The 16,764-nt window shown below is 46.2% G+C and overlaps 2 protein-coding genes across 3 annotated transcripts; both read right to left on the reverse strand.

Annotated features, from left to right (window-relative positions):
- Nucleotides 1-2,328: 2,328 nt before the first annotated feature.
- Nucleotides 2,329-3,468, reverse strand: ACTL7B (actin like 7B). The gene has a single exon (XM_074166625.1). It carries the CDS (start codon nucleotides 3,430-3,432, stop codon nucleotides 2,329-2,331), a length of 1,104 nt encoding a protein of 367 aa, XP_074022726.1. The 5' UTR covers nucleotides 3,433-3,468.
- A 1,435-nt stretch (nucleotides 3,469-4,903) lies between these two features.
- APTX (aprataxin) lies at nucleotides 4,904-16,746 on the reverse strand. Of its 2 annotated transcripts, none has more exons than XM_074166376.1 (8): nucleotides 16,582-16,746; nucleotides 15,351-15,487; nucleotides 14,361-14,407; nucleotides 11,013-11,342; nucleotides 9,488-9,547; nucleotides 6,455-6,681; nucleotides 5,544-5,647; nucleotides 4,904-5,261 (listed from the first exon to the last, which is right to left on the reverse strand). In XM_074166376.1, exons 2-8 carry the CDS (start codon nucleotides 15,478-15,480, stop codon nucleotides 5,107-5,109), a joined length of 1,053 nt encoding a protein of 350 aa, XP_074022477.1. In that variant the 5' UTR covers nucleotides 15,481-15,487; nucleotides 16,582-16,746; the 3' UTR covers nucleotides 4,904-5,106. The 2 variants fall into 2 exon arrangements, with proteins under 2 accessions (XP_074022477.1, XP_074022476.1); XM_074166375.1 differs by lacking the exon at nucleotides 16,582-16,746 and adding an exon at nucleotides 16,296-16,337.
- Between the last annotated feature and the right edge of the window lie 18 nt (nucleotides 16,747-16,764).

The raw sequence follows: 16,764 nt of genomic DNA on the forward strand, positions 1-16,764 counted from the left end.
CAGAGGAAGGGGAAAAGCTCCGCAGGCGAGGCGAGAAACCCTTCCAGCGGTCACAGCCCTCTTATCCCTTAGTTAATTCTGGCCTGGCAGCTGCTGCGTTCAATGCAACCCATTTCAGTTAGGTGCTGTGGAAAAATGCCAGCACAAACAAGGTGCTTCCTGTCTGTTGGAGTGTCTAATGACACTGCACAGCATTAGCACGGGTCTGGCGCTGCAGGCCACCGCTTTTGTGATGCGAAAACCCCATCCTTGTGGACTTACGCTGCGTGTGCTTGGGGTCATTGGCATGGGCTGGTAAAAACAACCCTGTGTCATGAAGCATTGGAATGGTCTTATTTCCAGCTGTTCCGAGTTACGTGGCCTATTCTGGATGGCATGGAGATGGCTTGAGCCTGTTAAGTGTTGTGACTGCCCTGGAAAGAGGTTCTCCAAGAGTAAAATCTTGAGATGGCAAAACACATGGAAGGCTGCAGGGGGTGGGAGTCTTTTACTGGATCTGGGTCTTCAAAAGGGTAGTAGAACACAGACCAAGGTGAACTATGGAAGCCATCTTTTCAGGGAAAAGGGGTGATGAGGGAGTCTGCGGTCCTCTCCAGGGGATGGAGGGCTCTGGCCCTGCAACTGACATGACAGTACCACTAATTCCTGACATTCCTGAATCTGATGCTGGGAAACGCTGATGTCTGCACAGCCTCATCTATTGTCTAGAAAGAGTTTCTCTCTTAAAAGAAAAAAAAAAAAAAAGGGTAAAAGTACTGCCAGCCTGCTAAGGATTCACGCTTGTGCGTAACCACAGCAGTTCCTTTAATGTATGTTTATGGGTGGTTCTGCTTTTCAAAGCTGAAGACCCTCTGGTCTTAGACATGTTTTCCTGTTCTCCCTCAGGGCAGAATCTCTTTAAAAAGTCTGTCACCCAGGTGGGAGACCAGTTTTCTAAATCATTCACGGGGTAAATTTACCACTGAACTCCACTGTCCTCCCCCACCCCTCTCCCTCCCGAGTGAACTTTGACTAAGGAGCAGCAGAGCTGGAAGCAGCACCTAGTGTCCTCAGCCTCCAGGGAGGAGGTCCTGCCTCCTGCTTCTGCTGAACCTTGGCTTCCTTTCAGCAGCAGCAGCCAGAAATCTGCTTTCCCTTGATCCTCTTTTTGCTTTCTTAGTGATGGGTGCCATCTTGAAATACGTTCTGCCTTGGCTGCTGTCTTTACAGACAGGTTGAATTTGCTCTTCTGAGCTCTGTGGAGGCTTGTCCTGGTTTGAGGTGAAACAGAACTAATTTTCTGTTCAGTAATTTTTCCTTTTTAGCTGGGCCTCTTCTAACTAACTAAACTCTGAAATTAACAGCGTATTGTTCAGAAACTGCTCGCTCTCATAGTGATAAGACCTGATTATACCAAGGAATGGTATGCAGAGAGGCCCTCGCTTATACTTATTGCTATAACAACCAAGGTCAGGTAAATTTGTTATTTGCCCCATTGGAGGGTTGGAAACGGAAAAGCATAGAGGGGTCCCACCTGCAGGGAGAAGCGGACAGGGCAGGTGACCCAAAACTGACCAACAGGGTATTCCATCCCATCTGCCCCATGCTCAGTATAAAAGCTGAGGGATCAAAGGGTCATTTCTCTTCCTTCAATGGCCGACATCTGAGGAGGATCCTGTCTGTTCATCTGCCTTTGATCTCAATCTGAGCAATCCTCACTCCAGATCCGGAATCCAGCTCCTGTCCATCACCGAGTCCAGCCTGGGACTTTCCCCTGTGCCTGCTGGTGACGTGATCATCACCCTGGGAGCTTGATACAGTTTTGTATATACTGTATACTTTTTTTTTCCCCTTTTTTAAAATTATTTATTATTTCATTATTTATTAATATTTTCATTAAAGTCGTTTAGTTTTTTCTAAACTCATAAATCTCTTTTATCTCTTCCTCTCCTCTCTTTTCCTTGGCGGGGGGAGGGGCCATCTGTCATTCTGATTCGTTAATCTGGTCAAAACCACAACAAGGCTCATGCAAACAGATGCAGTTACCAGGAACTGAAGGAAGCCACTAAGGCAGAAATGGGGAGTTAGCTTAAGGAATATCCCAATTTCTGGGCAAATGTGGCTGTGTGGAAGCTTGTTTCTCTTGTTAGGGTAGAAGTTAGCTGTCTGCTGTCTAGCTTCATTAAATACAAAATACAAAAGAACTATTTCAGGCACACAGTATCACAAAACTAACACAATTCCAGCAAAAATCTCTTAATTACAGCAAGGGGTGGAAGGGAGGTGCTGTTGAATTGCTTCAGGTATCCTTTGTCAACACCGGTCATTCTAAGGCACCCTGTGTCTTCCTCAGAAGCACTTATTAAAAATGCAGGAAGGACCATGTTCTTCGTATTCGCTTCTGTAAACCCAAAGCTCCTGGAAGGAGTGGAGTGAGGCCAGAATAGACCCACCAATCCAGACAGAAGACTTTCTTTGAGGGGATGCGGCTGTGATGAGGTTGTCAGCAGGGTACCTCTTGGCCAGTTCCATCTGGAAGCGCTCAGCAAAGCCCTCCATCATAGTATTGCCCCCGCACAGCAGGATATTCCTCACCATTTTTTTCTTGATGTCAGCATTACACTTCTTGAGACAGGCAAGTGTCAGCTGCAAGAGCCCGGGCTGCTGTGAGCCAAGTAAGGCTGGTTTGAAGAGCGCTTCAGCGCAGAGGAACCTCTCCTTGCCCACAGTGACCACGTGTCGATCCGGCAGCTCGTAATCCATTTGCTGTTTTTGAACGGGCAACCTCAAGTCCTGCCTAGGGTTCAGAGAAGTGTAACAACACTTCTCTTTGAGATCTTGTACAACGTTCAGCTGGTGTTCCGTGAACACGGTTCCAGACTCATTTAGTAACTTCATGAGGTAACGTGTGATGTCTGACCCAGCATAATCTACACTCCCGGTAAAGCTACGTATGATATAACCTTCATAGATGGGAACCACATGCGAAGCGCCATGGCCACTTTCCACCACGAGAGCTGAGGTTTTTCCATAAGAGTACATGGATAAGCAGGACTGGTAGGCCATGTGGATGGCAGGCATGTGGAATCCTTCAAACATCATCTCAGCATACCTCTCCTTGTCCGTGATGGAACACAGGGGAGGCACTGACACCAGAACAGCATGGTCCTCTGGCTGAATCTTCATCTCCATCTGGAAAATATACTCCAAAGTATCTTGGACATGGTTCCAGTCCACCACTACGCCATGTCTTACTGGGCTGGTGAGTGTTAAGGGTGCGCTGCAGTTCTGAAGGTCTCTTCCAACAAAGGTTTCTTTTTGACTGTGCTCAGCCATCCCTACGGGCTTACCAACTGTAGACGAAATGATGTGGGAAGGCCACGGGTCCCCTGCAAAGCCACACTTGAAGTAACCTGTGCCAATGTCTACGACTACCGTTCTAGTTTCCTTCATGGCCTTGAGGCTACCTATGGTCACAGATACGTGGCTGTCCCTTGCGGGCTTCAACAGCTCACACCCCCTGCTGCTGGTCTCACAGACCTTCCCCAGGCAGCTGTGGCTTCACAGGGTGAGTGCTGGACACCCTTCTTGGTACCACTGCCCTGCCACCACCCCACCCGGGGCCAGCGCAAGCAGCGGGACACCTGCCTGCAGCCCTGGTGGCAGCAGTTCTGCTGGTGGCACTGGCTTGTGACATCATACACAGGCCTGTCCCTCCGAAACCAGCGCGCCACTGAGCAGTAGCGCTGCTGCACCTCTGGGGCCAAGGGAAGCCCTAGTTCGACTGCGCCAGGAGTGAACGCCTAGACTGACTGTGCTTTTGTCATTGTTTTTTGGGGTGGTTTTTTTTGAAGTTTTGCTTTCTAAATTAAGACACAATATTACTAATCTCAGCAAAATCCAAAATGTGACTGGTGTTTGAAATGAGGCCACAGCCAGGCCCTTCCCCTAATTGTCCCCCATTCCACTACAGGAACGTCTTTGTTCTTTTCCAGCAGCAAGAGGTCACTATCTGCCCCACCAGTGTGTGTGATAACCTGCTGCTGCGTGGGGCACGGAAGAGGAGGACACCCTCTCCCCACAGAATGCGTTATCAGGAGTTAGTTACACAGCGTTTTCCTAGTGTAAGAAAAGCTCTGTGTGCTTTTACTGAAAGCCATTTCACCCAGAGGGCAGCTTACTGAACAAGTCCAAGCAAGATGAGAACGAAATTGAACCCCACAAACCAGTTCTGGACCCAGAAAGAGATGTTTATTAATCGCTACAGCTCTGCTGCATATCTGGGAGGTCACGTCTTGATGACAATCAAATGATAGCAGATCCTGATGTGGAGAAACAGGGAAGCATTAAACCACACGCTCTCTGGACCAGCCTCAACATACGCAGCCACGCAACTGCCCACCTTGATGGTTTATTGCCCTGGGGAACAGCAAAGCCGGTCACTGCATAGCATACATGTGGTTTCCTATCTATAAAAAACGATGGGGGTGCTGTAGCTGATGCTCCTTCCCGTACACTCGCAGTACATTCCCTCAAGAGTTTTGCTGTCAGCCACACCACCCTCTGCAACATTACTGCTTAAGAGAAACTTCAGAGAAAGTCCTCTAACTCTAAGAAAAGATGGCTCAAGTCACCACAACTTAAGGCCTTTCATTCACTGCTGGCAAATTATTCATTTGCAATGCTAGAACAAGCATCACAGCCGAGCTGATTTACACAGGCTCAGAACTAACCACAGAGCAGGCAAACTCAGTTTGCCTAAAGTTTGTTTCCTTCCCTGTTCAGTAGAAACCTCCATCTGGGCTCAATGCCTCAGCTTCTGAAGGAAAATAAATCCTTCCATCCAAACAAAACACCGCTTCCAGACTTCAGTTCCCATACTGATTAGCGTGGCAGTACCACAACAAAGCTGCAAACACACCTTCAATTTCACACATCACTTTATTTTGTGTTGGGTTTTTTTTTGGTCTAACCTATTACAAAGGTTAGACCTGCTGCTTCCAGGCTACTTTTTCCCGCATCACATTTGTCATTCCAATTAACAAAAAACATACATGTCCACTAACATTTCACAGTCTTTGTTTTAGCCTGAAATCTGAAGACCGGTTGTCAGATGATTTTTTGCTGTCATTTTGGCCAATGTTTCCTGAGATGTTCCTTTAACTGTGGGATAGTGGACAGCTGTTGTTTGCAGCGATGGCATCTGAGGGGCAATGTGAGAAGTTCGGAGACGTGATCTTTCACTGTCACTTTTCCCTTGCTTCTTATCATCTCTATCACATCTGAAAAAAAGTAAGAGACGAGAGGTGCTGGGACCACGTAGTGCCAGGAAAGACAAGACACTGTTCGCATGCACAGTGTGTCATCACCGCATTCCAGTTCAAACCAGTCACAACATTCGGTTGACTTTTTACTCAGTGTTATTCACCAATATCTGAAATTACATAAACCTTTCATTTATTACCAAGAACATTTATGGCTTACACATTTGTTTGGAAAAAATGTCCAAAGCCAGAACCCACAAGCAGGATTACATGTTATGAAATACATTTTCTAATCATTACCTTCAGAGTTTAAGAAGTACTCTGTGGTAAAAGAGTTCCAGTGCTTTTTGGTCTTCAGGGCTGGTGAATCAAAATCCTGGCTGATTACATGCAAATGTAGCTGACTGAAACAAATATATTACATAGGTAAGAGAAGAAGAATGTTAATGCTTGAAGTCCTTTTGCAGTAGCGTCAGTTGCAGAGATGATTCAGCAGAGCTGGACTGCCAGCCTTATGGGTCAGTCCTACCACATTTGACCCATAGTCCTGCGACAGAAGAAACCCAGTCTGTTTGGGAAGCCTCGACTCATGCAAGCATTTCCCTTAAACAGCCAAGATCACTACTCTGCATGACCCCTAACTGCAGTCCATATTCCGGCTCATTTCCAAAAAGGCAGAGACAGTGGTTTTAATGAACCAAAGGTTTAAACTTTGTAGAGTACCTGAATGCGACTTGATCAGTGACCCAAAGCTTCATCCAAGAACTGGAGAACAACTTAGGAACACTGACTGCAATACCCACAGGCGTTTCGGCGCTGTAAGATCTGGGCTTAGTTGCACACAAGACTCAAGTCCTTGCTCAGTATCAAGCAGGACTTAATGGGCTTAAGAGTCTCTCTGATCACAGACTGGTGCCCCGGGAGTTGGCAGCATGGCCAACTTGGCCATTGGCAGCACCGCCTCTTTCGCTGGGACTGGACCACAGGCCTTCTGTAGCCGCAGCTGCAGAGCTCTGCCAGGGGAACCCAACTAGCATCTCCCACCAGACCCACTGGCACGTACACAGCAGTGTGTGCACAGCTGCACCCAAAGGACTTGGACACGAAACTGCTGGTCGTGTTTAGGAGTAGTATTGTTCTTTAGCAATGCCACATCCCGTTACAGGTTTGGAAGAACAGAGTCTCCACCTGATGACCCATCCAGATCTTACCTCATACTGGGGATAGCATGGTAACCCAGTCTGAACTCCAGACTCTCTCTGGCAGGGCACTGTTCGATCATTTTTTGCCCAACTGCATGCATATGTTCCAGGAGTTCAAGATGGTCCCTGGTGACTGACTTCAGGCTTGAAATGGGGTCCCATGGTAAGATGAGCCAGTGGTAACGTGCTTTAGGATATTTATCCTTGATGACTACAGTCTTCTCATCTTTGTAAACCTTGCAAAACAAATAACTAGATTATTTATTGATTGAAAGTTAAGTATCTTATTCCTATAAGCACTGTATTTAGTGGATTTTGAGATGTTAACCACGTGCACGTCCTGTGGTTGCAGAAGTCCCCAAGCACAGGTATGTGTTGCTAGTGCAACTGGGACTGCTAGGAAAAAAGTCAAGAAAGATTACTAGATGGGGAGAAATATCAAGCAGCAGAGCACTCCACTTCAAGGAGGGCTTTGTCTGGAACTATGTTGGTCCAGGATACGTGCCCTCTTCCATACCATGCACCAGGCAGCTATGGAGAGATGTGCCAGCATCCCTCTTTAGATACTTTAAAGGAAAATTCCTTCTATTCTTACATAGCAGTAAGTTAACCATTGCTGCAGGTGGATATGAACTCTCAAAAATCACCTGGACGTAGACACCAGTGAGGTCTAGGAGACTCTACTTCCATCAGGCTACATTCAAGCTTTGCAGTCACTGAAACAAAATCATGGCCCTGTGCTCAATATATAGCAAATAGGAATGCACCGGACTACCTCATCGTTCACAGATCTCTGGAGTGAAACACAAGTCTTAGAGGTGCTACAAACAGCGCGCTCAGCGCTGCAGGCCTCCGCCAGCATCACAAAGACAAAACCATTCAAGTCCAAGCTATTTTAGTTCATGCTACCCACAGTGCTACTTCATAAGATCACTCACAAAAAGGAGAACAGATTCCTGTCTATCATGCCCTTTTTCTCCCGTTTTCATTATGTTTTGCCTTCTGCAACAACTTGATGCAGCTGATGAAGAGAAACAGTAGCAAAGCATGTGGAGAACAGGGGGGACAACCTGGCCCAGGCAACAGAAATCTGCCAGGTTCTGAAGCAGAAACTGTGTGCTGTGACTCTGATCTCTTAGCAGTGCATCTGTTGGAGAGAGATGGATGATGTCCTTGTCATCTTTGCTAATTATTCTCATACGTTTATACACAGAGCTGATCAGTCTTGCTCTACAGGAAGATTAACATTTCATCAGCATGCAAATCATAGGACTGATTCTTTCAGCAGCAAGACTGGTTGATGCCGTCATATTTTTATATACACAAATTAGTGTCTGCATATGCAGCCAGTGGGGACAGGATCATGATCAAGTGTTTTCAGAAGAAAGACATATTGCCATTTATTTATTACTTTATTAAAATGCAAAGATAGGAGTTCTATGGTTTGTGTATTTAGTTCAGAACCACAACTAATAAAGCTAACACTAAGTCACAAAGTTATTTGTGTTCTAACATTCAAAGAACAGTTTTAAAACCAGCTCATCTTTTGGGTCAAGAAAACAGTGTCTGGGTAAATGCTATATGAAATTGTGCTTAAGGTATGAAGATTAAGCATCATGTTTAAAAAGTAAGCAAATATTTTCAATAGCTTTATTCAATACCTTATTTCAATAGTTTTATCATTCCCCCTAGAAAGACTGATTTGAAACTGATGGCACTTCCAGGAGAAGGGGCATCCAGGTCTCCTGCAACTCTACACAGTTCAACACTTTAAACTTGAATTAATAATAAATAAATAAACTTTAAAAAAAATCAATCAAGAAATAGGAACCTTCTGACTGACTATCAAGGAAACTATTTTCAGCTTGAAGGCAATCACCACCTGAAGGGGTCCAGTGAGGCTGGATCATCTCAACTCAAATAGACAAAGGCTGAGGCAACCACACCCAGTGCAAGCCGTCAGACTGGCTGACCTCCAAAGGTCTTTTCCAACTGAAATTATTCAGTGATTTCAAGAACCAAGTATCATAGGTGCCTGTGATATCCGTCGCCTGAACACAAACTCTTGCTGAGAAGCACCAAGGGAAAAACACGTCTCTAATGGTAAGATGGACATGCAGCAATCAGCCAGCCAAAACCCAAGCTAAATGGACTCAAGCTTCAGGCCTTACTCTGCCAGACAGCGCAATATTGATGGAAAGCATTCCCCCTATTTTTGGAGTTGAGGTAAAAAGCTTGTTTTTGAGAAGGAGTTGTCTGTGTATTTGCCATAAGCTGAAAATAAAATGGAAGTAGGTTCTACACATGGATAGGGAAGATTCTCTCAGGGTTCTCTCAGAATAGAGTAACAAGAAGCTGTGTATACACTGCAGCCATAAGAGTCATTTGTCGGATTTCTGGGTCTTGGGTCTGACCTCACCAAAAGCAGACAGCAGACAACAAAAAAAAAGAGCTCAAGGAAACCGTTACGCAGCCACAGGGAAGCAGAGGGAGGGAGGTGCATCTGCAGAAGGTTAAAAAAAACCACCCAGGAAACTCCTGCTGGCACAAAGAAACCGGATGGAGGAGGAGCGAGGGGTCACATCCTGTCAGCTGGCACAGCGGTACTGCAGTTAAGAGTTTGCTGGAAACCAGGAAACTGCACTGCGTTTGGAAACAAGGCAGTGCTTGCTGCTGACAAACGGGAACCTCCAGGACTGGCTCAGTTTCAAACCACACCCCCATTTCAGTTGGTTTCCCTGAAGAAACAAAGGAACTGCACTGGTCACTTGCTCTCCCAACAACTTACTTGAAGACCTAACCTTACTACACTGTCAGGCCTAACCTGACAGTGTAGAGAGCTCAAGGACAATTAACATAATGACATTCTGCAAAATCAGTGTATTAGAGACTCCCAAATTAATGCTGCAACAGAGAGAGATACAAGTACAATTTAGCCCTCATGCAGTACTCCGCTGGTTAATCAGATCATTAAAGTGAACTGTAGAAGGACAAAAGAAATTAGACAGGAACTACAATAAAGTAAAAGTCTACAGCTCTCACCTGCATTTTTGGGTCTTGCATGGAGCTCTTTAGACCCTGACTCCAATGTCCTAAATGTTCCTAAAGGACAGAAGGAAAAAAGTAATTTACAAGAGAATTAAGAATCCAAGTATATGTTTTAAATCATTCAGTTAAGTAATACTTCCATTCTTTCAGCTGAATGACAGCTGAATTATTTCCTTTCTGTAAATGCCACCTGCTCCAACTGTCCCCACAAAGCTGCTTTTGAAAACTTTTAACAAGACACCATTAAGATTCAAAGTTAAGTCTTTCAAATGGTGGAAATTTAACAACAGAGAGCTCTAGATCTGTTTTAATTTAATAATTTGCCTGCACATGCTATGGCACAGTCCATGATTACTGTTGATGACAGATTATTTTACTAAAAGAGCCTCTGCTTCATAGATCACAAGAGCCAAAGGAAGTGCAAGGATCTCCATTAACAGTCCTACCACATTGTGCTCTGCACAGAACAAAGAAGTGGTTGCAGTGTGTGGCCTTACTCTTAGGTATATTTATTTGTTGATACTGTGCAAGGAGTTGCTTGTACAGAAAACAAGAAAGGCACAGGAGGATCAAGCCAGAACTAGCAGGTATCTCTTAACTTGGTTACTAAAAGATGGTGCCTCAAGTGCACTTTTTTCAAAATAGATAAAGTTTTATCTGCTCAGATCACTTTACAGGCATTATCAATGATGATCTGCATCATATTCTCACAGAGAAAGATGTTCAAAAATTATTACAGTGCTGGCAAGAAACAGTGTGAAGCATCTTGTCTCCCTGCTCATACCACCACAAATCTGGCCCTAATATAACTAGCCTGAGTTCACAAATGAAACATGGGACTGAAATTTTGTCCTGAGGTGTTTCATTTCTATGCCTTGTCCTCCAGCAACTGCACTGTTATTATTCCAGATGCATTAAGCAGTCTTTTATTTTGTCCATGTCAGCAGGGCATTTCAAAACTCCCTTTCGAAAGATTTTGCCTGGCAACATTCGTTAATGTAAACCTGGTTCTATTGTAAGAAGTGAACAAAACAGGAGAGAAAAAAAAAAAGCAACAACAACAAAAAAAAAAAAAAAAAGAGAGAGGGTCAAGTTGTTCTGTTCTCTGTGCATAATCTTTTAGATAACCACTGCTCTATTTGTAACACGGCAGATTACATCTCAAGAGCTAGCACAGTATCCTTGTGTGACTCCCACTAAACTGAGCTCACATGGACTGTCCTTCTAGCAGAAACTGCAGCAGGAAGCAGAGATTAAATCCTCACTCACTACAAGCAAGCCCCTTAACACACACCGACCCCCCAGCTCAGGTTAGAATGGGCCCCAGGTAACTTTCTCCAGACCTGAGTGATGTCAGGAGCAAAGTCTTTTCCTCAGGGCATGTCAGCTCACATGCTCTGAGGATCTGTGTTCTCCTGAGAGACTTCCCCATCAGCAGTACCCACAAAAGACCAAAGCCCTGATGGAGGAGACAATCCCAGGTGAAATAACACAAGTATACTAATATCAATACACTTGCCTTTTTGCTCGAAGTTCCTTCATGGGGAGATACACTGGTATTGCTTAGCTTGGGATTTGCAGAACTGCCTTGTGTATCCACCACCTCCATCTTCATTGTTTTTCTTGGAACAAGTTCTACATCATCATTCTCGCTGGAGTCCTCACATGGCATCTTGTTGCTTTGTACCTTCTCTTCCGCTTCTGTAACAGTCTTCCCTGACTCTTCAGCAAATTGCACCGTGTAGGGGTAAAGTTTATTCACAATATGCAGAACTTGGCCTGGCTTCATTTTTACCTCTTCACCTTTGCCAATATTCACGAGATCAACACTAGTTGGGTTGACTCCTATCTTTGGTAGGGAGAAGAAGGGGAAAAAAATAGCAAATGATGTTGTAACTGGAATCGCCAACTACCGCTCCGTTGTCCTGGAATATCACTATGCTTTTTTTATTCACTGTGCCCCCACCCCACACCAATCCGCTCTAGAGGATCAGAGAGGTCCAATGCTGAAGACACCCCTCTATGGCCCAGTTTTGCAATCACAGCTGTCAGCACACAACAGTCAGGGTCATGGTGTCACAGGGACCTGACAGTTCTGTAGCAGCTGGCTACAGAGTTACACTGCAACACCTATGCCACACTTTGCTCAAAAAAATTAACAACTATTAAACAACTGTTAAAATAATAACAGCCTTAGTAAAAATTATTTCTGAAGAGTAATGGTAGTTTTAACAAATTATTTCAGTCCAATTGTACCCAGAAAGTATTCCTTTTATTAAGAAATTATTTTACTTCCTTCTCCTTTTTACTACATTTTGTTTTCTGTTTCTACCAAATGCTGTCCCATCAACACATTTGCCTTCAAATACACAAGCACACTCCTCTGGCTTATTCCAAGAGGCAAAGGAGTTCAGGCTCACAACTGCTGGCTCACCAACCACAGCACACTGCTAACACTTGCAACACACTCCCTCCTGCATAGGCACAAAAAATCCAAAACGAAACAGGAGAAAAGTCTCCTGAGCCCCCAGAAGAGTCCACTACACAGGGATTAGCTCCTTGCTCCTTTTTTCTTTCCCAAGCCAAATATGATAAACCTTCTCCAGCACACTGAAGACTGTGTTCAAATACAGTGACGTTTACCCATTCCTTGAAGAAAGGCTAAACCTCTGTCCACCTCAGCTTGTGCAAAGTATATACCAGTCTATCTGTATTTTAGTGCTCTTATTTTCATTTTGCATCTTACACTTTCACAAAAGCAACTCTGTTACTTATTCTGTTCTAGCAGAAAATGAGGACAGCAAGGTCAAACGTTTACCTGCCTTTCTCATTGCATCAGACTACAGATCTATGCAACTCTAAAATAATTTTCCCATCAAACCAGTGTTTTAAAGACTGAGAAGTTACATAAGTTTAGCTGATAATTGGAAAGGAATACATTTTCCTCTATCTCAAGCATAAGTGATAACATAAAGTAGTGTGGGCAACCTACAGTGACTGCTTGAGAGATGGATTTTGCCTGATCATGAGGGTGACCCTAGGGAAATTGGGTGTCTTCAACTTCAGCAAAGTGCCTTTGTTTAATGTTTATGCATGAAACAAGCTTTAGGAAACCAGCTCCTCCCTGTGACTGATAAACTCTGTCACAGAATGTTTCTTGAGCTTTGTCCCTGCGATACCTGCCTGCTTCACAAGATGATACTGTGCCTCTCATCACTTGGTATTCACTGCAATGAAGCACCTGCTGATTCCAGCCAGGATCTCTTCAGTCTACAGTTCCATAGTTGCACTCAGGTCAAGTACACTTCACATCCCCTGGGCCAACACGCTATCAAAAAACTGATCACTGGAACCCTGTGCCACACACAATTCAAGTGGGCAGCAACTGTAGAGCAGGCAGCGAGAACATGCTAGCACCCACCACCAGAAAGTATTCCCAGCCACAAGGTTCCAGTAACACAGTATTCTAATTGTGGCTAAGGCTGACTTCTGTGAAAAAAAAGATCGTTACTGGATTCACCAGATACTGGTGGGATCCCTGTGCTTACTGAGCTCTGAAGGCATTTTGATGGAAGATGTTACTCCTCAGTAGGCAGAACAGACTGATGTGTTATCCACACATGCTGATACTGTGGGCACACATACTTGCCCCAGCACCTGAAGCCAGAGAATTTTCCCTTCGTATTATCTCAGGGATACTGGTCGTCATAAGAATGAGAAAGTAGGGCTACATCCATCCAGCTGGTAACATGAGATTGCCTTCAATGCACATCCTTCCCAGAGGTGATCTTTGGCTCTAGCAGCCATCAAAACAAAAACCTTCCACAACTGCCCAGTCCTATTAACACAAGAACCAATTTGACCTTAAATGGAGGGCTGCCTCAGCTTTATAAGCTTAAAGCTCAGGAGGCAGATCAGCAAGATCTTAGAAAGCCAACCGCATCCTGGGCTGCATCAAAAGAAGCATGGCCAGCAGGTCGAGGGAGGTGATTCTACCCCTCTACTCTGCTCTGGTGAGACCCCACCTGGAGTACTGTGTCCAGCTTTGGAGTCCTCAACACAGGAAGGACATGGACCTGTTGGAACGGGTCCGGTGGAGGGCCACAAAGATGATCAGAGCGATGGAGCACCTCTCCTACGAGGACAGGCTGAGAGAGTTGCGGTTGTTCAGCCTGGAGAAGAGAAGGCTGCGGGGAGACCTTATAACGGCCTTCCAGTGCCTGAAGGGGGCCTACAGGAGAAATGGGGAGGGACTCTTTATCAGGGAGTGGAGCGATAGGACGAGGGGTAATGGTTTTAAACTGAAAGAGGGAAGATTTAGATATTAGGAAGAAATTCTTTACTAGGAGGGTGGTGAGGCACTGGAACAGGTTGCCCAGGGAAGCTGTGGATGCCCCATCCCTGGAAGTGTTTAAGGCCAGGCTGGATGGGGCTTTGAGCAACCCGGTCTAGTGGAAGATGTCCCTGCCCATGGCGGGGGTTGGAACTAAATGATCTTTAAGGTCCCTTCCAACCCAAACCATTCTATGATTCTAAGATTCTAAGTTTAGGGGAAGAACTCCAAAATCTCCCAAATGTAGCGCCTGGAAGAACAGGTTGAATATTCACAGCAGCATTTCCTGATGCTGCAAGCCTGGCTGTCTGAGATTGGAGCCCATCTGGAAGGAACAGTGCAGTACTTCCACTGAGGTACACACAAAAAAAGACAGATCCCTTTCCAAAATCTGCTCACTGTACTCTCCTTGGTCGTAGAACAGCTTCAGGCCCTTCAGACCTGGTGACCGTCACTTGCAGCACTTGTGGAGTTTAAGCATGACAACCATCCCAGTAAGTATCAGAAATACTGTACACCCATTTTAAAACATACCTGCTTAACTGTGACATACCCCTTGTTACAGTCTGCTTTTAACTGAACTGGAAAGAAAGAACAAAGTGTCACAAAACAGTGTAAATAAAAAGGCCAGAACTCTGCTGAACCACCTCATGCAGAAAACACTCCTGTATTTTAAGATACAAGAGTATCTTCTATCTTCTGAAGCAGGCAAAGAATACGTCTGCCCCATCCCGCTTCCAGAACCACAGGTAAAACAAAAACAACCCATACACTGAATCACACCTGAGTATTTCAAATCACGGATCAGCAAAATACTTCAGAATAAAGGTGAAATCTGTGGAATTTGCTACGCATTCTTGCTATTCTCACCAGCCCTCTGTGACAACAAGGCATGGAGCAGGACTGTGTCCAGAGGGAAGACAGATAAGGCAGGGAAGATGTGAAGGGGAGTATTTTATAGATCGCAAATATTTTTATATATTCTCCCAGCACATCTATAAAATAACAAGTCATACTAAAAATCAGCTGGTGGAAGTGATGGAGATGAAGTGCCACTCACAAAGCAAGAGTGCTGGCAGTGGAACATGACTGCAGGCCTGGAGACTCATGTTAAGGTTCCATGCCTTAGTTTACGACGGTAAACTTCCTGTTATTAAGTGTCTCCTCTGATTTCGAGAACCCAGAGATCTCCATAAGTGCTTACCAAAAAAAGCTTGATGACTTCAAGAATCAGGCAACACTATTGACCACGCAGAGAAAGAAGACCATAAACCAGTGACTCCAGAAGCAAGTCTAAGGAAAGCCTGCTTAGATTTCAAGGAAACATGGTGATTTCCCACTTAGACCCTGCTCAAAGCAGGCTTAAGAATTAGGCCAAAGCATTGGTCCAATAGCTTCACTATAATTTAGCCAAACAGAAGAATGATGTTTATTAATAAACATGAGTGCTGTACTGGTATCTCATACTCTTCACAATTTTGGTTGCTGCTGCATGCAGGAAGTGGAATTTGAGCTACACCTTACCTTGCTGCCGTGAACACTTCTTATCCGTTATCCCAGTCTCTGGGCCACGTCCAATTACCACTGCTTCCAAGTGTGGCAGTTTCATTCGCTGACTGCATTTCTCTTTCCCCACGAGCCAGCACACATGCATCACTGTGCTATAGAGCAAAACAAACAGTATGTTACTAACACAGCTTCCAAACGGGTCACCCTCCTGTGGAGCAGGGTCCAGGAATTCTGCTGCCAGATCATTCCTCAACTGAGTCGTTTCTGCTAGCTGGGCTCATGTTTCTGAAATTCAAGGCAAAGCATGACATTAACACTAGCATAATCTAAGAGCAAGTTACTGCTGAAAAGGCAGTCCTATTTCCCTTCCTTCTACATCACTATACTTTCTCACATCCACAGTTCATATACAGGAAAAATCAATTGGATCGACAGTTCCATCTGACAGACAAGCTGACCCACAAAAAAATCATCAGAGTTGATCTGAGAGATTAATTTACCCACCAAAACAAAGAAAGCGGCAGAAGATAGACAAGGTGAGAGAGGGGAATAGCTTCATCCAGCAACAGTCTGCAGATGGAGCATAATACAAAACCGGACCCTCAAGTTTACACCAATTTGACAGCAAAGATCCCCCACACCCCTGTCCCTGCCGGGTGCTTGGTGCTAAGCACTCCTCCTCTCAACTGTGGTAAGCTTATGCCTCCAATGGAGAGTAACCCTCCGTCCCCACTGAAACACCAGCACTGTCACACACTCCAAAACGTCCGACGTGCGGTCGGGCACACCCAACTGCACCTCTCGGTCGGTCGGACAGGCCGCCTCCACCGCTCACTACATGCCCCACCTCGGGGCGCCGCCTTTATCCTCGGTGCCAAACCACCCGGGCGGGGGCATACCACACAGCCGACGCAGACGCCCCAGCCCTCTCCCTCCGTCCCTCCCTCCCGCCGCCGTTACCGGCCCGCCGCGCCTCCGGCCGTGAAGGGAACCGGGCCCCGTCCCCATGGCAACGCCGCACCCCGCCCCCATCACGTCGCAGCCGGCCCCACCAATCGCCTGCCGCAGCATGGCCCCCGCGTGACCAGAACCCGGCGCCCCGAGCCCGCGCGCCTGAGCGCATGCGCGTGGCGCGGCGCGGCGGCAGCCATCAGGCCTGCGCGGTAACGCCCCCACGCGCCCTTCATCCCGGCGGTGCCAGCTTCGCGGGGGGCGGAAAGGCGGCAGATGAGGCGCGGCGGCGTACCCGCCCGCGGCTCGGTGCCTCCCCGCAAGGAACGGTGCCGGCGGCAGGGCCTGCCCGGTGCGCGCGCCCAAGGCTCAGCGCATGCGCATGCGGGAGCGGCGGCGGCGGCGGCAGCAGCAGCAGCGGCGGGCGAGCTAGGCCGTCGAGGAGCGGCGGTGATTGGCCAGCCGCCTTCCGCCTCCC

Source organism: Numenius arquata, chromosome Z (genome assembly GCF_964106895.1).
Source record: "Numenius arquata chromosome Z, bNumArq3.hap1.1, whole genome shotgun sequence".
NCBI classification, from domain to species: domain Eukaryota; kingdom Metazoa; phylum Chordata; class Aves; order Charadriiformes; family Scolopacidae; genus Numenius; species Numenius arquata.

What these genes read in the sequence shown, in the direction of transcription:
- ACTL7B (XM_074166625.1), bottom strand. Translation starts at nt 3,432, where the DNA reads ATGAAGGAAACTAGAACGGTAGTCGTAGACATTGGCACAGGTTACTTC.
- APTX (XM_074166376.1), bottom strand. Translation starts at nt 15,480, where the DNA reads ATGCATGTGTGCTGGCTCGTGGGGAAAGAGAAATGCAGTCAGCGAATG. An exon ending in AAGGAACTTCGAGCAAAAAG is followed by an intron (nt 9,548 to 11,012) that starts GCAAGTGTATTG and finishes TCTGTCCTTTAG; the next exon opens with GAACATTTAGGACATTGGAG. An exon ending in CATGCTATCCCCAGTATGAG is followed by an intron (nt 5,648 to 6,454) that starts GTAAGATCTGGA and finishes TATTTGTTTCAG; the next exon opens with TCAGCTACATTTGCATGTAA.